Source organism: Echiichthys vipera (genome assembly GCF_963691815.1).
Source record: "Echiichthys vipera genome assembly, chromosome: 13".
NCBI classification, from domain to species: Eukaryota; Metazoa; Chordata; class Actinopteri; order Perciformes; family Trachinidae; genus Echiichthys; species Echiichthys vipera.
Genome location: NC_139838.1, coordinates 24,301,303 through 24,322,730, shown reverse-complemented (window position 1 = coordinate 24,322,730; position 21,428 = coordinate 24,301,303). Strand labels below are relative to the sequence as shown.

Genomic DNA, 21,428 nt, shown 5'->3' with positions numbered 1-21,428 from the left:
ATAAACATTGGGTAGGGTGTTTTTGTGACTTTGATGTCCTTGTGTTTGTAAGATGCTTTGATGTGAGTGTATATCTGCTGAAGAAATTTGGAGACAGGCAGAGATCATTTGAGACCTGGTTATGGTAGACTCTCTCCTGTATGCATGCAGTATTTAGTAAAGACATGATTTGAGAAACACTGAGGACTCCAGAGAATTTCTGTCACAATGTATATCCTCAAAAACTGGATGAACACAGCAAGACGTAACACATGATGCACTGAGTATGTTGAACATTTATTTTTAATGTCAAATATTCACTGGAAAACCTTTGTCTTGAATTATTGAAACTTGGTGTAAAAATGTATTTGAAGAAGTCAAGAATAACATCTAAAAAAAATCCAAATATACTCCCTGTAGGAGTTGAGTTGATTCATATAAATGTAATCAAACAAAATATGACAATGCCCCCCCTTGAAACTACATGTAGACAGTAATTGTACCTTGTACTAAATGGCATTAATCTGGCAACAACAGGTGTTGGTACCGAAAAAACATTGCTTTCTAGAACAATAAGTTCTGTTAAGTCTTTTTTTCTGTGAACAGTATACATATAAAATATTTACAGAAAACACCTGTGGCTGAAATATCCACATCCACACACCATAACCCACAAAGAGGTGTGTTTGAAGACATTCACGTAAGCTTCAAACGATTCACGGAACCAAACAAATATGACAACTACTCCAATTTGTCCAGTAGCTGGCGAATGTCTTCTTGGCCACGGTAAATTCTCTTCAATCCTCTTGGAAGATACCGGCAGGAGGAGAGGTTGAGGTAGCTAAGAGCAGTCATTTGGCTGACGACTGGCCTGTGAAATAAAGTACAGATGCCTGTTTGTTGGTTGTGAATTACTAGGAAAAATAGGGACAATGCTAAACTCATAGTACTGAGACGGATACATGGTCTGTCTTGCATGCAGCTTGTCTCTGAAAAGTGCCGGGTCATAGTTTATTTTTTGATTAATTAGACTGTAAGAGAGAAAACTGTATATGAAGTACCTTAGGGCAAGTGATGTGATCCGGGTGCCAGACAGGTTTAGTGAACGCAGGGTGTATGCCTCTGTTGCCTGAGTAAGGTGGCTCATCGCCGTCTCCAAGTCTTCCTCGGTGAAGAGCTGATTTGCAATGTCAAGCTGTTGCAGTGTTCGACTCCATTTCTGGGTCACCATGTGAAGCCCCTTCTTAGCTGATGACAAGGCAACGGTGCTGCTGAAATACTGTCCCCAGAACAGACACTCGAGCTCTGCCGAATCAAAGTAAAATAAGTAAATGTTGATTTTTTTTTTTAGCCGCAATTTCAGATTTGCACTGATATTATGAACACAGTTGAGCATTTTCCAATCAGCATCCTTTGAACAAAAGCTTAAAATGTAGACCAAACTAAGCTTCTTAGTATGGGCTCCACATTAAATCATACTTCAGTTACTTAATAACCACAAACTGAGCAAAGTTAAAGTTTAGATTGTATAAGTTAGGCCTACCGAGACAGGGTAATGTTGCTAGACCGGATGGTGTGATCCGAGAACAGCCTCGCAGATCCAGCACCCGCAGCCTGGTGGAGCCAAAGAGGATGTCCGACAAGTCTTTGTCCGTCATGTAGGAATACGAGGTGGTTGCAATACAGAGCTCCTCCAGTAACGGGAAGCCTAATGTTGAATCGGCAGCATTACGCATCGTCTTGTGGAGCGGTCGGACATTCAGCATCCGGAAAGTCTGATAAGATTTACAATAAACGTAGATGTGAGACCTGTGTCTTTATTAGGCAGTGCTGTGCCTCCAAAGCAGGGGAATATAAGATATATAAAAGGATAACTTACAACTACACTTGATCCACATTGGCATAGAGAAATATTCCATAATTATTATTTGTTTACCTTGAGTTTTGGGCATGCCACCTGTAGTGCCTGGATGTAAATGGGAAGTTCACAATCTTTACTGTCAAGCTTCGTGTTGACCTCCAACAACTCCAAATCAGGGCAGCTTCCCTTCTGGAAAGACAAATACAGTAAGTTGTGACTTTATGTGCTCTGTAGCTTGAGCTGTGTAATGCTAATATTAAAAAAAAACATGCAGTTTGGAGAGAAAAGTCGGGTGGTTGAAGCTTACAGAGATGGCAGTCAGAAGTCTGTCGTTCTTCTGTCCGTGAGTGTACATAACTTGCTTGATCTGGTTTCCGTGATTTTCAAGGTACTCCAGGAGTCCCTCAACCTGAAACTACAGCAAAGACATCCTGTATTCAGTCTTGTGAGTAGACAAACATAAACGTCTAATTGTTGGATGTTTTCTAGTCCTGTGTAAACAGGAGAATAAACTGCTGTGATTGGACCACCCTGTATAAACAACCGTACTGCTGTGATAAATTACATACACTCAGCGGCCACTTTATTAGGCACACCTGTCCAACTGCTTGTTACCGCAAATTTCTAATAAGCATTTAGGCATGTATACATGGTCAAGAGGATCTGCTGCAGTTCAAACCGAGGATCAGAACGGGGAAGTGGTTGTTGGTGCTAGACAGGCTGGTCTGAGTATTTCAGAAACTGCTGATCTACTGGGATTTTCACACACAACCATCTCTAGGGTTTTTACAGAGAATGGTCCCAAAAAGAGGAAATATCCAGTGAGCGGCAGTTCTGTGGGCGCAAATGTTGATGCCAGAGGTCAGAGGAGAACGGCCGGACTGGTTGGAGCTGATAGAAAGGCAACAGTAACTCAAATATCCACTGGTTACAACATCTGTGAACACACAACACCACCTACTTTCTACAGAGAGGGAACAGCAGCAGAAGACCACACTGACACTTTATAAAGCACCAGTTGTGCCTAATAAAGTGGCCGCTGAGTGTATGTTTATACAGTACATACAGTAATACTGATGACTGCATTTCTACATCACAATAAGATGTTCTTCTAAGAAACTGCAGAAGGGCAAGAAATTATAATTAAAGTTTCAAAATGTGTCAGCTGTTTGTAAGCAGACCATCCTATCACCCACATTTCCAGCAGTTTGAAGCACTTTATTCAATATCCAAGTTCTTTCAAACCTTTAAAACACTATATTAAAATTCAAGGATTTCCAGAACCCTGTATAAGTAAGGTGACTGTATGAGTGAATATTCTTAAGGTGAAGTAAACCCGTATTTGTTGTAACTTCATAGCGACCTCTAGTGGTATCAATCCCTCCCTGTAGGTTAGTGGGGTGGATGTATTAACCTGTCGGATCTTATTTGAATGAATGCCATTGTTTTGACTGGTGAAGCTGAGCTGGTGAGTTAAGAGACGCATACAATCTAATTACTACTTATGTTGAATACTATAAATATGTTAATACATGCGGATTATACAGTAGATAATATGTCTGAGTCATTAATATTGTGGTTTTGTTTTATTTTGTCTTGTTTCAGTTGATAACCTTGGGAACGGCACGGTCACTGTTCAGGTGCTAGTTAGCATAGCATGTGTGATACAGGAATGCTAATGCAAATATAAACTCATGGGAGACAGTAATTGAATGTCTGAGCTTGAGTCTGACACGGTTTCATCAGTTAAAAACACCCTTTACAGTGGGAGTTGGGATGGGAACAGCGTCAGATACATTTCAGGGTTTATCCACCACCAGCAAAACATGTTTAGGGTAAAACTTAAACCATAGGTGTCAAAGTGATCCAGTAAAGGGCCGTGTGGCTGCAGGTTTTCATTCCAACCAAGCAGGAACACACCTGACTCGACTTACTCAATCACCTGAACTGTGTTCACACAGTTGATTTGTTGGACCAGGTGTGTTTTTGATTGGTTGGAATGAAAACCTGCAGCCACACGGCCCTTTACTGGATCAGTTTGACACCCCTGACTTAAACTATAACTTATAATTCACAAAAAAGAAGTGATTGAGCTGGTCTGTGATGTACCTCTGAATACTGGAGATCCATGCTCTGCAGAGACCGGCTGTGCAGACCGAGGCTGTGGAAGGCTTTCGTTGTCAGGCCCGTGCAGTAGGAGAGCTTGAGGGAGCGAAGGTGGAGGCAGAACTGTGACACAACCTAAATTTGATCACAATGTAAATAGAAAAAACATATGTTAAATACAAAGTGTTGATGAAAGTGATAGAAGTTATAAGCTGTCTGTGCAAAGTGTTCAAGCTCCCAAAGACTGACACAGTTTACAGAATGACCTAAAACTTCATGCACTGGTTTCCGTGAATCATTTTAAAAGATCTTGTCACTGCTTCGGAGAAATATGATTTTATTCATCATTTTATTCATTTGAGCATCTTTTGTTTGCGTTTGTTGTGATTGCTGTAGTGTATTTTGTTCTTCCTGTCTGTGTTGTCTGGACGTTTAAACTGTTGTTGCTGCCTATAAAAAAGATTCTTACTCTCAATGGGGCTTAAAAAGAGAAAATAGAAACAGCAAGCATTTGAAATTTTGGATGAAAAATGACAGAAACAAAAGATTATCAAAATAGTTATCCGATTCATTTCCCGTCCAGTTAATTGGCTGATCATGTCAGTTCAGAAGCACATAAAACAATAGTTAAAAATAACTGACATCTAAACTTGATGACTTACTTCTACGGCATCGTCAACGTTCTTTGTCCAGTGACAGAGGGAGAAGTCCCGCAGCTGAGAGAATCTAGAGAACAGGTTGTTTGTTAAATCTGACACAAACTTCATGACAGTTCACACATTATGTAGGTGCCAAACCTCGGCAGAAAACGAATAATACAGACCTGTTCTGTGCCAGCCAGTCCAAAGTGTCCCTAATTTTCTTGGCAGTGTTAGGCAGCTGGGTTTTCCCTGGTGCAATCCAGCAGTGACCTACAGTCACATTACGCCACAGGACCGGACTGGAGGCAGCAGCGTTCCACAGACGACACACACTCCCCGCCCTGCGCCACAAACACACGAAAAATGTGTTTAGTTCAGTGTGGATTTGTGTTCAATTCAATTTCAATTAAATTTTATTTACAGTGCCAAATCATAACAAAAGTTATCTCAGGACACTTTACAGAGTAGGTACAGACCACACTCTATGACTTATTTATGATTTACAGAGACCCAACAATTCCCCCGTAGAGTACGGTGGCAACGAAAACCTTCACTATAACAGACAGGAACGTCAGACAGACCCAGCTCTGTGGAGGACGCACATCTGTCTTGAGCCCGATGTTGTAATTGAAAACAATATGATACATAAAATATTATTATTGACATTAATAACAGAAATTAAAGTTTTTTTTGTCTTGGACTTCTATTGTAGTACATTTAATATGTATGGATTTTAGACTGAAGGTTGAACAAATTTGTAATTTGGTGGAAAAAATGACTAACGATGAAGACAATGAGCAGTTATGAAAATAATCATTATTTGTATTTGTAGACAGAATCATGCATGAATTATTTCTAATTAATTTATTGATGTTCGATGCATTTAAAAGGTGTAAAGCTACCTTAGAATAAAGACCAATGTATGTATAAATGTAGTTTTTGCTAAAGTTTAAATATAATTTGAGAATCATTAATTAGGAAAGATATAACACAAAATGGTCATATCATCATGTTTTCCACTGAAAGTTAACAAGGAACAGTGGAGAGTGGGTCCTGTCATACGATCAGTTCTGCGCTCAGATCTGCGCCCGTTTTCACGCAAGATGGCTAAATGAGGGCCACTGTGTCCTGAGCAAATGTCACTTTATATCACTTTATTTAGTTGTACTGTAACTTAGTTCTGTAGTAAATGCTGCTACACTTTTAACACTGTTATCACTCATCGCTGCTTATCACTTATTTAGTTTGTACTTATTTTATTTCAATCTGCTGCTAAACTGCACGCTGCGTATTGTTGTATATTGTATAAACCTGCGTTTAACCACAACGTCTGTTGCACTCTGTCACACTTAGTTGATTGTTTGATTTATTTGATGTTAGCTTTATTTTGATTTGATTTATGTTTTTATGCTTATTGTTACTCTGATCCTTTCCCATCTTTGTATTGAAACTGTTGCACAATCATTTCCCTCGGGATAAATAAAGCTTCTTGAATCTTGAATCAAACAGTGATATTGAAATAAAGGATTTACATCAAACCCACTTTAAATCAAACGTGTGTTCATTACCTGCATAGAAACGGTACGGCGCCATCTTGGAGGACCACCATCTGAAAAATGCTGATGAGCACCTCCTCAGGAAGACTCTGGCCCCATCTGTGGTCTGTTGCCTTTTGTGGCACAAACAAACTGGTTTCCTCTTTGTCCTTGGCGACAGGATTATTTGCTGGTTTCGGTTTGGGACGGACAGTCTTTTTTTTCTTAATCTGATTAGCTTTCAACTTTCCTTTAGTTAACTTCTTCTTCTTCTTTTTGCTTCCCTTTCTCGGGGGAGTCCAGGCCGAACCATCGTATTGGGAAGTAGAACTCGATATGACGAGAAGCATATCTTCCCCCTGATGGACGGTGTATCCGAGCTGGGCGGGTCTGGAGACTCTCGCCTTTTTACGCTTCTTGGCTTTTGCATTTGTAGACTGACCAGTGGTCCTCTTTAAAGACGCCTTTGGCTTTGGTCCATCTGCTCCTTGACCTGATGTATTCGATGTGCTTGGTGCGCTGTTGTCCCTTGATTCACCGTCCATTGAAGCCTTTGCTTCAGGGGAATCCATCGTGTGCCGCTAACTTGTCTGAATCCCAAGCTTCATTCAAGGAAAACCAGCTGAGAAGTTACATGTCTGTATCTGAAAATAAAATAAGAATAACATCAATCTGCATCTGCGTGGCTTTTTTAATCTGGATTAAAAAAAAGTCATGTACATTGTGTATGGGGTAAGTGGAGCAAAACCAGTCACATCCACTCATTCTACTGTTTTTATACGTTTTAATTTATGTTAATATAATTTTTACATCAATAAATATATTTTCTGCATTTTTTATAAATACATTGTACTGTACATGTTACTTTTCTCAATAACACTTGAAATAAAACAACAAAGAGTCACATTCATTCTGTATAAAGTGAAAAAATAGACTATAAAATAGTTTAAATACATAAAACAAGAACGTTTCTGTAGAAATAAATACAAACTAAGCACTTACACATAGCATCAATGATAACGTCCATTTGTTAGCTAACGTTAGCTACAATTAACCAGCTGGTTAACAAGTATCTATGCAATATAACGTCGCATAGCAACGCCTTAACAACTGTTGCTATGTCAACATTAAATACTATTAATATAAATATTTCTAATTAATGATTAAGTTCTTTATTCTTCACATTACCTGCTGCTAGCCGAGGATGCTACCTGTTCACAAACAGTAGTAAAGGACCCACAATGCATTTCGCAGCCGCTCTGTGATTGGTGGAAACCTCGACAACAGCCCGCCTTCCGGGAAACTGTCCAATCACTGAGCAGGACACTGTTGTGACTCCAACACGCTTTTGTTGTGGTGTTGTGAGAGGAGCGAAGTGCACTTTCTGGGTAAGAACTAAAGCTTTTAAATGCTTCTTTTACCTCTTTTACTTTCACAGTTATTTATTAATGCTAAAGCAGGTTACATAGCGCTTCTGCTCTGGTATTAATTACGGGCTATTGTATTATAGTTTGCTGAATCTCCTGCTGGTTAAGTGGGTGCTAACACAAAGCTAGCATTAGCACACGTTAGCCGATGCAGCGTTGATGCTTGTATCCTGCTCACAGTTAGAGCCAGTGAAGTACAGAAACCGTCTTGAGGTTGTTATTTATATCATAACTTCATGAGAAAGAGAAAACAAAGTGTTATTGTTGCATGTGTACAGCTAACGTGGGGGATATAATGTGTGGGGGGTTTGGGGAGGGATCCTCTGCCAGGCTTGGACCCTTAGCTCCCACAAGGTGGCACAAAATAACACACATGTACACTTATACCCAATGGATTTGGTATATCTTTCTAAATATTATACATATATGCAGTTTAATACAACAGTCCTGCAGCAATTCTTTATGAAGGTTGTGGTTTTAAGGTTGTGTTAGTATTTGTTAAAACTGTTTTGGAGATGTGTTGATTCAACTGTAATGTCATTATTACCCTTTATTTAACCAGGAATATATTCCCATTGAGATTTAAAATGTCTTTTCCAAGGGAGTCCTGGCCAAGACAGCAGCATAAACATACAAGTTTCACATTTAAAACCAAAACAACACACAACGTAACATGATAAATGAACAAAATAAAGATGGATAGATCAATAACTTTATTTATCCCTGAGGGAAAATTAGGTCATCGTAGCAGCGGTACAATCCAATCGAAATACAAAATATAAACAAAATAAAACAGCATTAAAATAAAGCAGATCAGTGCTCAGAAACAGTACATGTGCAAATTGTATTTGAAAAGTCCATAATCCTGCTTTTGAATGTCTATAGTCTATCGTCTGCAGTGCTGTTGTACTTTGTGTATGTTTTATCCACCCTATTTATATCAATAAGGATTAGAGATGCACTGATCTATTTTTCCCAATCCAATCTGTTACCTGGGCTGAGCATATTGGATGATACCGATCCGATACCACTGTGAGTGAAGGCATCAGGCTTGACATAAACATTTAGCCTTGTTAGTAAAAAGTAACAAATTAACACAGATATAAATGTACTTAATATGATTTATTAACAAATAACAAAGTGTACATTAGCAGCAGAAATAAATAAATGACACATGTAAAGTGCACTTCAAACAGATATTTTAAAATGTAATATAAAACCCTGACCAATGCAAACATATTGAAGTGACTAGATCACTGTAACTGTATGATATTAATATAAAAAAATGACTGGACCAGAATTCTGGATCGGCATCATTCATCCGATATCTGATCCAGCCAATTAGTCAATATCGGAGCCGATATCCGATCCGGGTACTAGATCGGTGCATCTCTAATAAGGATAGACTGACTGTGTAGGGTGAATTGTCGAAAAATGTTCACAACTTTGTCTTTTTCAGGGAAGGAAAGAAGCTACTTTTCCTACAGAACTTGAGTATCGAGTTGCTGTTCATGCTGAAGCGAAGGGGAAGCATTTTTACTGCAGGGCTGCATTCTCCAGGACAACACTGAAAGTACGACACTTATTTCTGTTCTGCTTCACCTCTTTGCTTATTCAGAGACATGTGCTTTATAAAGAGACGCTTTGCGAAACCTGATACAAGCCATTCTTTAAATGAATAAACCAACAACTCATATTAGCGTGAGTGCACATAAAAAAACATGATTCAGGAAATTAAATAATGCAATAATCTGGTTTTGCAAATTAATCCTTCAGCATTAACACTGACTGAAGTAGAAAATGTTGCACTTTCGTTCAGACGCCTGAGTCTTTTCCATTGTGACGGATGATACATTTGTAGCGTACGGATTAGTTTACTCTGTTCTCCGGGACCTTGAGTGAATGAACCCAAAGGTATGGGAAACTGGTATAAAAACATCTATCATTCACTGATACATGAAAAACAGCCAGATCGTGATAGAGGACATTTAAAAAACGGTACACTTTAAACCGTACAATCAAACGTATGCATTTCTTGTGTTCTTTAAGGGGTTTATTATTCTAGATGCTAAGGATTGCAACTGATTAACTGTCTCTTTTCAAACAGCACACAATGGACGAGGGCCAAGATTTCTCCCTTTGTGGAAAAGCAGCTGTAACTGATCTGAGTAAGTTACAAGGCCATGTAATAAACGTGTAGCTATAACACATGTTTTTAACTGAACCGTTTTCAATGAATTGATGAATTTTTATTGTGTTGTTTGTTGGTGATTGTTTGTTTTGTTGAGCGTATTAAAAAAAACAGGATACACAGGAAGTAAGAAAACCTACAGTACTAGGTACTAAGTGGAGAAGAGGTAGAAATTAATAAGCTAATGCTTCTTCCTGCTCCATTTCAAACATAGAAAGGGGTTTAATGACTAGTGCTTCAAGTGTAATTTATTTTTCACGTGTTTGAAATAAAGCATTCATTCATTCATTCATTAATTGTGTTTTTATAGCATAATCCCCATATTTCGCATCTTCAGGGTTTATGTTGTCATTTATCAGAAAGCACAAATAAATAAATTTCACTGCATTTGATCACAGACGCACTACTTTTCTGCTCACTTTCCAACTCTTCTGTCTTTCAGGAGACGCGTACTACTGGAAGCTTGTTGCAGACTTCATTGGTCCTCAGTCGGGAGAAGGATTAGAGCTTGAACGCGCACCGTGCAAGAACAGACTTTTGATTCAAGTGGGACTTATGATAGAGGACAATAACTTTCCATGGATTGCCATAATAAATTGGCTCAAGACAATTTTCCCCAGTCATCAGTCAGCTGACTTTCGCCGTTTGATTGAAAGAGGCATGGCAACGTCATTGAGTCTGGGAAGTGATGCGAGGTGGACCTTCCTGGAATCCGACATCAACTTTAACTTTGTTGGCCCCATATGTGACAGCATCGGAGTCGAACGACAACATCTACTGGAAATTAGGGATTTTTCAGAGCGAGCGCAGTCCATCGAAGTCACGAATGGGTTGATTCTTGAGTTGAGCAACTTTGTCACCAGGGAGCGAATTGCACCAGTTATTCTGGTTACGTGGCTTAGAAACTTTAACCCCGAGTATTGTAAGAATGGAGACACTCAAAAGGCGTATAAAGTCCTGAGACCCAAGATAAAGAAGTTAAAACTGCATTACCGCAATTATGAAACAAGGAGTCACAGGAGGAATTCAGCAATGGAAAATCTGCTTCAAAGCCCATTTGAACTGGTGCGGAAAAAAGCTCCAAGATTTCACAAGAAACGCATGAAAAGAGACAACTCCCAATATTATGAAAAGGTTACGATCAAAGAGGAATACGAGAGCTATGAAATCATGCAAGACGAGGAGTATGAGATGAACAGACTGAACGAAGATGTGTCTGAAAGTGATGAGGATTTGGATAAATCTAACGAAGAAGAAACCTCAGTAAACAAACAAGGGGCCCTGACCCTGCTTGACATCGCCATGGTGACAGCCCAAAAGCTGTCAAGAATGTACAGTGGGAAAAAGGAAGCGTGCAAGCAAGTTGGTGTAGATCTGCTTAAAAACCAGTATGCTCTAACGTGCAAGGAGCATCCGGCCATGGTGGAGTTTGAAAGAATACTCGACACACACGCGGAAGACATTTCGCTCGTTCGTCCCGTGGAGTTTTTAAACTGCAACGCCAACTTCCTTGTTGACGTGCATGATGCCGTGGAGAAGCAGATCATGGGCTTTGAAGAAGAGATCATTCTGTCGACGGGGGAGAAACTGGGCCGTGACAAGCTCCCGAAATTTAAGAACTTTGTGAATATGTCAGAGAGCGCAGCTTCACGCTACATCCACATGGCCTGTGATGTCTTGAGCCCCGGCAACAGTGACCCTCAAAACTACAGGAAACACTGGGTAGCTTTCTGTAAGGAAAAGAACAACCCGTCAAGACTTGAGGTAAACCAGTCAAACCAGTTCAACAACTACTTTCAAGCTGCAGCAGGACTTGTCCACCATCACAAAGAGATGGCCCTCTTCTTCTCCGATTTGCTGTCGATGACCAACGATGAATCCCCAAACATTATTCTGGAGTGTGTTTCTGCGGATGCCAACGATTCTGTGATCCAGAGCCTGGTGTGTGTTCTGGCCATCGTCTACTGCAAAATCCTCGGTCCTTACTGGCAGCTTCTGAAAAGCGGAGGAGAGTACTCGCTCTACAGCCAGTACATGCTCTGTCTCTATCAGAAGTTCCTCGATTGGTCCAAGGATCCTTCGACACTGCTCGAGCCTGAAGGGGCCACAAATGTTTTTCTGCAGTTCCCATCGCAGGAGAAAAACTTTAATGGGGTGTTTCATTTCTGTGGCCAGTGGCACACGAACAGGGACCTAATCAGAGCGTGTTTGAAGAGGGTAATAAAGGTGATTGCTGCTGTCACTGAGGAACACCTGAAGGACTTCCTGCCAGGAGGAACATTTTCTAAAGTCCCATCATCAGACTTGAGCTTACAACTTGTGAGTTGCACATTCTCCGTCTTGATGGCTGAATATCCCTCCAGCCACGAAGGCCCTGACCAGAAGAACAAACCTCCGAAGTCCTCCAAGCGCTCTCACAAGAACGTGGAGAGCACTCAGGAAGACTATGACCAATCTGATTCAGCCGACGAGTCTTTTAGCAGGCATGCTAGAAAGAACACCCACACTGGGCAAAAAGACGCCCACAGTCCACCAATGAAAGGTATCAAAAAAGAAAAGACGGCAAAGGTGCCTGAAGAGATCGAGGAGAACATGGATAGGGACTACATTATAGCCACAGTGGAGAAAAACGGAGGGCCATGCAAGACGCAGCAGGACGTCGACAAATTGCTGCTGCGCTTTGATGGAAAACCCCGAGTTGAAAAACGGGAAGCAGTCCGTTGTGAAATGTTGTACCAGCAAATAATTCTGAACAACACAGATCCAAACTTGTATAGTGTTTTCACAAACACCTCGCAAATGGTGCTGAAGCTGAAGAACGCACTTCCTCGCCTTAAACCCGGATTCTCTCTGGTTTGGGCGCCTAAAAAGACGAAAGCGAGGCCCGTGTACCAAGACGTAACGAAAGCTGTGACTGGTAACGGTGAACACAGCCACATGTGAGAGCTTTCATTGCATCTACAAGTGTGATGTTGAGGAAACATGTGACTTCCTTATGATTTTGCGTTTCAAACTAAACGGGAAAACACACAATGGCCTCTATGTTCTTGCACAACGACAATATAATGTATGATTTTGCATATATCAGATGTACATACTGTATTTTTTAATGCCAAAAGTTGAAATGATGGTTTGATTCTGTGATACTGATCATGAGGTTTGTGATTTTGTGTAACACTAAAAACAGCTTCTCTAAAAAAATTTACATTTTTGTTGCTATAAAAGACTTTTTTTTAGATTGTACCCATTGTGATCATGCAGAGATCAGTCAATAACAACAGCTGTCTTTAAGTTTGTTATGAATCACTAGCAAAATAAACACCATTGTTCGTATTTTGTTGATATTTATTTTGTCAAAATGTGTAATAAACTAGAAAATGTCAGGCTAATGACTAGTTATAGACAAGAGTGCATTGTTACACAGTCAACCCAGCTTTAGTTCAACTTCACGGCTACATTTTCCACATTTTGTCAAGGTTTTTGGTTTTGTCGGTCACATAATGAGTCTTGTGTTTCTCAGATTGGAAGAGTTTTTGTGTTTGCATCGAAGGAATCAGCGATGTCAACGAGTTCAGGCTTATAAAAGCAGAGGAATTCAAGAAAATAGGGAGGGAGGGGAGTAATAAAGAGGGGTTTACTGGGTAAGTGTGCCAAATATCGAAGCCTAAATTAATTTGTTTTTCCAAATACATATGTTAAGAAAGGAACCAAACCCAACACCTAGAGAGTCCTCAAACCTCATTATGAATATATATTTAAAGTTATGTTATTGGCATTTTAAGTTGCATCTAATAATACATTTTATTTGTATTGCACTTAACATTAAACAATCTCAAAGTGCTACAGAACATAATAGAAAATAATAAAAAGTTAAAAGGAGAACGTATAAAAGACATTTAGCTAATTGCTTTGGGGAGCAGGTAGGTTTTACGGAGAGCGGAAGATCCTTTTGTTGTATATTGCTGCATAAAGTATAAACATATTTACTACTACTGCATAAAGTATAAACATATTTACTACTACTACATAAAGTATAAACATATTTACTACTACTGCATAAAGTATAAACATATTTACTACTACTGCATAAAGTATAAACATATTTACTACTACTGCATAAAGTATAAACATATTTACTACTACTGCATAAAGTATAAACATATTTACTACTACTACATAAAGTATAAACATATTTACTACTACTGCATAAAGTATAAACATATTTACTACTACTGCATAAAGTATAAACATATTTACTACTACTGCATAAAGTATAAACATATTTACTACTACTGCATAAAGTATAAACATATTTACTACTACTGCATAAAGTATAAACATATTTACTGTTACTACATAAAGTATAAACATATTTACTACTACTGCATAAAGTATAAACATATTTACTACTACTGCATAAAGTATAAACATATTTACTACTACTGCATAAAGTATAAACATATTTACTACTACTACTCAGTGCAAAAATCATATTCATCATCAACGAGTTATCAAAAGTCCCCAAGAGTAACTTTTTTTAAGTAAAACCCTGCTTTTAAATGAAATGCCTTGACCGTTACTATGACGATGGTGCCTTTGTGTTTCTCTGGAAACTGGAACCATAGCAACCACTGACGGAACCGTTGCTATGTTTAGGGACTAGTTTTGTGTCCAGCAACCAGATGGGTATGAAAATACAAATACAAATAAGCAACAACAAAAAAGACACAGTGAATATGTGCGATTCATAAATAAGTCAGACATTTGGGTTTTTTTATAAACAGTTTTTTATATTTACATTCAAATGATAATACAGGACATTAGTACAATGAAACAAAACTTCACACAATCATGAACACAAGGATTTACCTAGGTTGTTATGTAATTATTATTATTAAGATTTGCATAAATGAATCTCTTTGGTTCGTTTTTTTAAAAGTAGTTTTAAATTTTATATTTTTTCCATTTAGGTTCAGATTTTTTGAAAAAGTTAGAGGGCGATTGCTTTAGACATTTTATTTTATGAATATATTTAGCGAAGTTATTTAATATAGTAATTTAATATTTCAAACTGTATTTAGATTAGATTTTTTTTTAAAGTTATAAGAGGGCAATTATCTTTAGATATTTCAATTTATGAATATAAAATTTAGCTAAGGCAAAGAGCAAATTAATCAAATACTGTTCATTCTTAGATAAATGTAGATTTTTGAACATTATATGCTCTAAATGCTCTCAAATGTTTTTGAGATACAACTGAAAATAAGTCCAAAAAGATAGTCACATCATTGTTCTTTTGTTTCTACAGTGTTGTTACAGAAGCTACATTTATCGTTAATATCTGGAATATATTTGCAAATATAGAGATTACTGGATTATATCTATGTATCATTTTTTAATTATTTTGGGTCTATCCAATTAACTACTAATAAGAAATGTACTTATACCACTGATATATTACATTAATAAAGTAAAAAGCGGTTATATTGAATAATTGTAAATAAATAAATAAAGTTTTAACAGTGACATGGGAATTTACGACGGGTACGTGAAGGCAGCATAAGGGGGCGGGGTCTTTGCGTAAGTGCTCCGCCGTCCCTGCGTGTTTCCCCGGCAGCGCGTGGGAGAACACACCCGTCTCACCGCCACACGGAGCCAACCGTCACCAACGGCTTTGTTTGTTCTGTTGTCCCGGAGTAAGCGGCACCATGTCCGGCAGCTGGTGGAGCAGTGCAGCGGTGACCCACGGGCTGGTGGCTCTGTTCGCCATGGGCTCCTGGATTTCCGTCAACAGTCTGTGGGTCGAGCTCCCGGTGGTTGTAAACGTGCTGCCCGAAGGTCAGTGGTCCGACTTCGACCGATAATAACATGTTCACCTCCCCCGACATTTTGTCTGTAAATACCGGAGCCTTCATTAAGGAAGTAACAACAAACCCGCCATTGTTTATTATCTTTATTATCTTTTTTACCAAATGACCCGGGCGAGCTAACGTTACAACACATAACGGTAGATTACATACTAACGTTACAAGTGCAGTTCGACCGATATGGGGTTTCCATGACCGATATAGACGTTGTTTTTTTTTTTGGCCGATTTTTCAGTTTCGTAATAACAAATGTTACAAACATTATTACAGGATTTGATTCCTCAGCCATTTTGGCAACTATTAAGATAAATATTACAAGGTTAGTATTTTAAATTTTAAAGTAATTTATTCTATAATTCCACTACGATCTAATACATTTGAACATAAAACACAGAGGATTGAGGAAAACTATGAAAATGTTTACAGTAGCTTAAGGCTAGATTCATTCAAACAAACATGGCGTCTGTAGTTTAGATGATTTTGCTGTTTGTTACTCCGACGGGCGCAAAAAGTGTACGTGGCGATGGCATGTGAGACCGCGCAATGAAATCCGACACCTCAGGGTGCACTCACACTGTCCATCCGTACCGTGCCCAAGCACGTTTCACGGCTAAAGTCTAGTTCGTTTGACCAGTGTGAGTGCAACCGGTTGCCGGCCACGGCCCGTTTTGGGAGAGGTGGGCTTTTGTAAAGCACGTTTGCACGAGCGTGCACACGTGTACGAGCACGAGGCCTACGGCGGTTCTGACGTCATTTTATGTGCGCCTGTTGGGACGTAGATAAAAGAAGGAGGGACCATGCGCGGACATTTAAAACAATGGCGGCGAAAGGTTCACGTTGGTGTGATGCGGAGGTGGAGTGTTTACTGCAGATTTGGTCGATGAAAATATTCAAAAACAGTCGACAAGACGCACAAAAACTCTGAGGTCTATGGAAAGATTTGTAAACAAAGCGACGCATCGCGATGACGTCATCAATGCATGTGACGTGTTACGGCGTGATGACGTATAGGCAGCAGGAAGCATTCGCTGAGGCCCAGGCAGTGTGAGTACAAACGGGCCTGGAGGGGGGGGAGAGGGAGGGGGGTACAAGTACCCTAAAGCCTGGGGCACGGTACGGGCGGACAGTCCTGTCACTGTCACAATGCAAATGGCCTGAAGTTAAATATTAGTAATCACAATAATAACAACGTTGTTTACTCATATTACACACGCTCTCTGTGCGCGGACACGTGTGATGAACACTAAACTAAGCAGATGTGCCTGTGGGGCGGCAGTAGCTCAGTCCATAGGTGACTCGGCTGGGAACCCTAGGGTCGCAGTCCCTGGCTCAAGTCCCTGTGTGGCTCGGGGAGCCTATCCATTGGCAGCCCCCTCGCTCTGACATCTCTCTACATTAACTTCATGTATATAATAATAATAAAGGAATTCTTCTTCTTCTTCTCCTCCTCCTCCTCCTCCTCCTCCTCCTCCTCCTCCTCCTCCTCCTCCTCCTCCTCCTGCTGTTATTTGTGTAAACAGTCAGTGTTTTAGTCATTTTGTATTTTAACCTTCACGTCATGACTGATACTCCTCTCTCCTTGTTTCAGGGTGGAACCTGCCTGCCTATCTCTCAGTGCTGATAGCGTTTGGGAACATCGGTCCAATAGCAGTGACCATCACACACCACTGTGCTCCAGGACGTTTAAACGAGCGCCTCGTCATCCACTGCATCCAGCTGCTGGCAGTGGTAGCGTCCGCTCTGCTAGCTGTGTTCTGGTCACACACCGTCACAGTGGCTGGAGAAGAAAGGTCACTGCCGTACCTGCTCTTTACCTTCGTGCTGTCTTTTGTTTGCTGCACGTCCAACGTCACCTTCCTGCCTTTTATGTTTAGTTACCCCCCTCAGTATATCCGTACTTTCTTCATCGGTCAGGGCCTCAGCGCCTTGTTTCCTTGCATCGTGGCTTTAGGTCAAGGCGTTGGCAAGGTGGAGTGTAAAACGGTGAATGGCACAGTGCAGCCGGACTATTTAAAAGAAAACTTCCCCGCACAGAACTTCTTCTGGTTCTTGTGTGTCATGCTGTCGATCTCAGCTCTGTGTTTCCAGGCTTTGATGCAAAGACGGACAAAGTTAGAGGAAAAGGCACCGACACAGGAGTCTGACAACGCTGCAGGAGCGGGGAAAAGTGGAGAGGAAACACACCCGCTACACAACGGGGGGACACCGGTGTCTGAGGAGCAGGTGCAGGTGGAGGAACAGCCACAGACGTTTTGGACACAGCGGAACATCTACCTGCTCTTTCTGCTCGCCATCTCCAACGCTCTCACCAACGGGGTTCTGCCGTCCGTGCAGAGCTTCTCCTGTTTGCCCTATAGCACCATGACCTTTCACCTCTCTGTGGTCCTTGGCAACCTAGCGAACCCCCTGGCCTGCTTTGTAGCTATGTTTGTCGTCCTGAGGTGAGAACATACAAGTTATTGAACACATAATACGTTTTCAATATTTAGAAGAAAGGTATTTTCTATTTTTTAGATTGAGAGTTGTGACCATCTTTTCTTATTAAACCTCTGGCTACTGCATTTTGATTTTGTCCCCCAGGTCCTCCACTGGTCTGGGCCTCCTGTCTTTAGCAGGGGGAGTATTCGCTGCATATCTCATGGCGTTAGCTGTACTCAGCCCCTGTCCTCCGCTCCTGGGAAACCCTGCTGGTGTGGCTTTAGTGGTGAGTGGTGATACTTAATTCTTGAGCTGTGTATCGTTTCAAATGTATCTGTCTATGTTCTCAAAACACACGCAGATGTATTGGAACTTTGCCTAAATGAAATAGTCTAAAAGTGGCAACAATTTGAGTTGATCGAGACAACTTTTACGGTCCATCTTGAGGCGGTGTGAGAGTCCTGTACAGTAACCCGTAAACATCCCTGCCTTTAACTATCGCTCAATGTTGAGATTGTAACAACGATCTTATAGATAACAATAGCCTAATTGTGAAATTTGAAGTCTACTTGTGGCACATTCAGGGCGTTCAAGAACAAAACAGGATGTCACACAAACAGGCCACTGCCGGACAGCCCTGCGGCACTTCACCAGAGCTGCCAGACGCCGTGTGAATGCGGCCGTAAAAGGTTTTGATTGTTTCCCATGAGAGAGTTGTGCTCTGCTCACTGGTTTTGTAGTGGGTGAGCTCAGTTGGAAAAAGGTGATGGCTACGGTGGTGACCCTGAGAGCTCAACACACGGCAGCTTAAGAAGACACATACAAATAGACACAAATTCAGAAATGTGTCAACACGCGCAAAGTGACTGAACACAACCAAATACAGAAACACCGCAAGTGCCACGGATGGCAGGAAACAGTTTCCATTGTCGCCTGTGCTGCTTTCAGACGGCTGCGTGTTTCTGTATTTGGTTGTTTTTCTCACTTTGTAAGAATTCTTCTAAATGCTGTGAAAGTGTTTTCTTTATGTATTTGATTGTGTTTTGACTTTGTACACGTGTTTTCTTTAGTTGCAGGGCATTGAGCTCTTAGAGCACTGGTGATATCACTTATGTCCTTGCACTCATTATCGATATTTAAGTCAAAGTGATGCAACTTCCTGTGTTGTCTCATTATGATGCCAGGCCATTGGGGCCGATAGCCTGCTTCACATACTTCTTGTTTCAGATCCTTAAAATACCGTTAACCATTTCCACCACTCATGTCAGCTACTTGCTTGTGCCCCCTACAGGTCATCTCCTGGATTATTTTCACGGGCCTCTTCTCTTACCTGAAGGTGGTGATTGGGACTCTGCTTCACGAGGCGGGTCACGCCGCCCTGCTGTGGTGTGGCATCTCTATCCAGGCCGGCTCCCTTATCGGAGCCTTCATCATGTTCCCTCTGGTCAACGTCTATCACGTGTTTAACCGAGCCCAAGATTGTGTGGACTGCAGTTAGCAGGACTGAGAGATGTAATGTTTTTCTAAATTCAAGACATTCATTCTTCATGCGGGGCTGACCTTTTTAACCCAGCTATCACGGCTCCTGTCTGAGTGAAGCACCACAAATGTCTTGGCCTCATCTCTCTTGTGGATCATGCCACCAAAGAGGCATCCTCTCCTGGTTCAGAAACCTCTGAACCTGTGAAAACATCCCCAGATAATGGGAGCACTGTGTTGCTGCACATTGGCCAAGGGCATCTAAAATACGTATGATGCACTAACACCACAAGTGCTTTGTGTTGTGCTTTGGATACCCGTAGTTGTTGACTGAAGCAAAAACAGCAGCTGATGCATTCATTTCCCCCCAAAACAACAGATCACATGAAAGGTTACTCAGGGACACAATCATTAACTAATTCAGCCACGTTTGTTGCTCCTGAATCTACTGAACGCCAATAATTATGGTTACGATTTCCAAATGTTTGTCTACCTCTTTCCTTTGAGTCCGTGTGAGCGTATAACTTGATTATATTCACAGTTTCATGTCAAAACAGTTCTGAATGATGTATTGTGGCGCTGCAGAGATGTCTTGGCCGACAAATCGTACTCTAATAAGAATCATTTTATCAAAGCAAATTTCGCAAAATCACTTCCTCCAATATCGTGAATCATATCATAGGTATATTTTCCTCATATCGCATTTTATTTCTAATGCAATTACTTTAAACATACAATTGACATTCCTTGATTTCATGCCAAAATGATTTCTCTGTTGCCTGAAAACTGAACAAACAGACCTTTTGTGGTTTGTTTTGTTCTTACATTTGAATGTTTATACATTGGAATACTAGTTTATTTACTTTTAGTAATGTTATGTCGGCGCAAGGGAACAATATCTGATCTAGCAAAACAGTTTTGGTAAACAAGGGATTGTCTCATCTCAGTTTTTGGAATTAAATGTATGTCTTTAATAAGCATTAATACCATGTAAGGATATTTTTAACCATGCTGCTACAGTGCATAAGATGTAATAATGTATTTTAACATATAACGTTTACAGAGGAACGATATCTGTCAACACTGCCTTGACTTTATGGTGGTAATCCTGTTTTTTTTATTATCAATCTGTTAAATTTTGTGCTGAAATTCTTTAAACCATTATGTGAATGATGCTTTTAGTCAGGACTGGGGCCATTTTGTGTTGATTTCTTTTGTGTTGATTGTGAAATGGCTGATGTTAAATGTATTGTGAAGGCTCTGAACTGATTGAAAAAACAATAAAGATTTGTTGGAAAGCTTTTTTGTTTTAAAATAACAGGAGGTATTTTGGCTATTCTGTGTAGGAGAGTTTGTTTTTTTATTCACTTGATATGAGATTAACAATTATCTCTAATAAAAAGTAAAGATCTGATGAAGAATATTGGCCTAATGTCCATTCATTCATTTGGAGAATACATATTTAAATATATATAAATCATATACATCAAAATAAAGAATCTATATTAAAGTACATTGTTAGTTACATACTGAAATGTTAAAGAATATTCCAACATTTAGGAAATGTGCTTCATTTTGTTGCCAAGAGTCAGGTGAAAAGATTTCTATGACTTTAACGTCTGTATTCAGGGTTCGTACCGGTGCTGGAAATCCTTGAAAATGCTTGAATTTTAATGTGTTTTCAGGGTTTGAACAGTGCTTGAATTTTGGATAAAGTGCTTGAAAATGCTTGAAATTGTATCTGCATTTCTTTCACAACAAAAAGCTATTGAGTAAAGATGAGTGTATTTGCCAAAAAAGACCGTGGGATGACCCTCGCTTCACTTTTCAGGCCCTTTGATTCTTAACAGACATTTATGAGTGGTATCAATCGTCTTATCTGGTTCTCAGCAATAAAGAGAATCAGTGCATTTCCCAAAATGTT

The 21,428-nt window shown here is 40.1% G+C and overlaps 3 protein-coding genes across 3 annotated transcripts; 2 read left to right on the top strand and 1 right to left on the bottom strand.

Annotated features, from left to right (window-relative positions):
- Positions 1-352: 352 nt before the first annotated feature.
- fbxl6 (F-box and leucine-rich repeat protein 6) lies at positions 353-7,339 on the bottom strand. The gene is made up of 10 exons (XM_083925535.1): positions 7,311-7,339; positions 6,156-6,766; positions 4,770-4,928; positions 4,609-4,672; positions 3,950-4,081; positions 2,148-2,255; positions 1,916-2,029; positions 1,523-1,754; positions 1,041-1,284; positions 353-850 (listed from the first exon to the last, which is right to left on the bottom strand). The coding sequence occupies exons 2-10, from the start codon at positions 6,692-6,694 to the stop codon at positions 721-723; spliced, it is 1,722 nt and encodes a 573-aa protein (XP_083781661.1). The 5' UTR covers positions 6,695-6,766; positions 7,311-7,339; the 3' UTR covers positions 353-720.
- A 141-nt stretch (positions 7,340-7,480) lies between these two features.
- On the top strand, positions 7,481-12,978 carry LOC310955301 (uncharacterized protein). The gene is made up of 4 exons (XM_083925111.1): positions 7,481-7,510; positions 9,009-9,122; positions 9,657-9,717; positions 10,183-12,978. Exons 3-4 carry the CDS (start codon positions 9,663-9,665, stop codon positions 12,681-12,683), a joined length of 2,556 nt encoding a protein of 851 aa, XP_083781237.1. The 5' UTR covers positions 7,481-7,510; positions 9,009-9,122; positions 9,657-9,662; the 3' UTR covers positions 12,684-12,978.
- A 2,470-nt stretch (positions 12,979-15,448) lies between these two features.
- LOC310955252 (solute carrier family 52, riboflavin transporter, member 2-like) lies at positions 15,449-20,796 on the top strand (the record flags this gene model as incomplete). Its single annotated transcript, XM_083925051.1, has 4 exons — positions 15,449-15,578; positions 17,196-18,048; positions 18,188-18,311; positions 19,317-20,796. 4 exons carry the CDS (start codon positions 15,449-15,451, stop codon positions 19,521-19,523), a joined length of 1,314 nt encoding a protein of 437 aa, XP_083781177.1. The 3' UTR covers positions 19,524-20,796.
- Positions 20,797-21,428: the final 632 nt, after the last annotated feature.

What these genes read in the sequence shown, in the direction of transcription:
- fbxl6 (XM_083925535.1), bottom strand. Translation starts at nt 6,694, where the DNA reads ATGGATTCCCCTGAAGCAAAGGCTTCAATGGACGGTGAATCAAGGGAC. An exon ending in TGGCATGCCCAAAACTCAAG is followed by an intron (nt 1,755 to 1,915) that starts GTAAACAAATAA and finishes AAATCTTATCAG; the next exon opens with ACTTTCCGGATGCTGAATGT. An exon ending in AGCAACATTACCCTGTCTCG is followed by an intron (nt 1,285 to 1,522) that starts GTAGGCCTAACT and finishes TTGATTCGGCAG; the next exon opens with AGCTCGAGTGTCTGTTCTGG.
- LOC310955301 (XM_083925111.1), top strand. Translation starts at nt 9,663, where the DNA reads ATGGACGAGGGCCAAGATTTCTCCCTTTGTGGAAAAGCAGCTGTAACT. An exon ending in AGCAGCTGTAACTGATCTGA is followed by an intron (nt 9,718 to 10,182) that starts GTAAGTTACAAG and finishes TCTGTCTTTCAG; the next exon opens with GAGACGCGTACTACTGGAAG.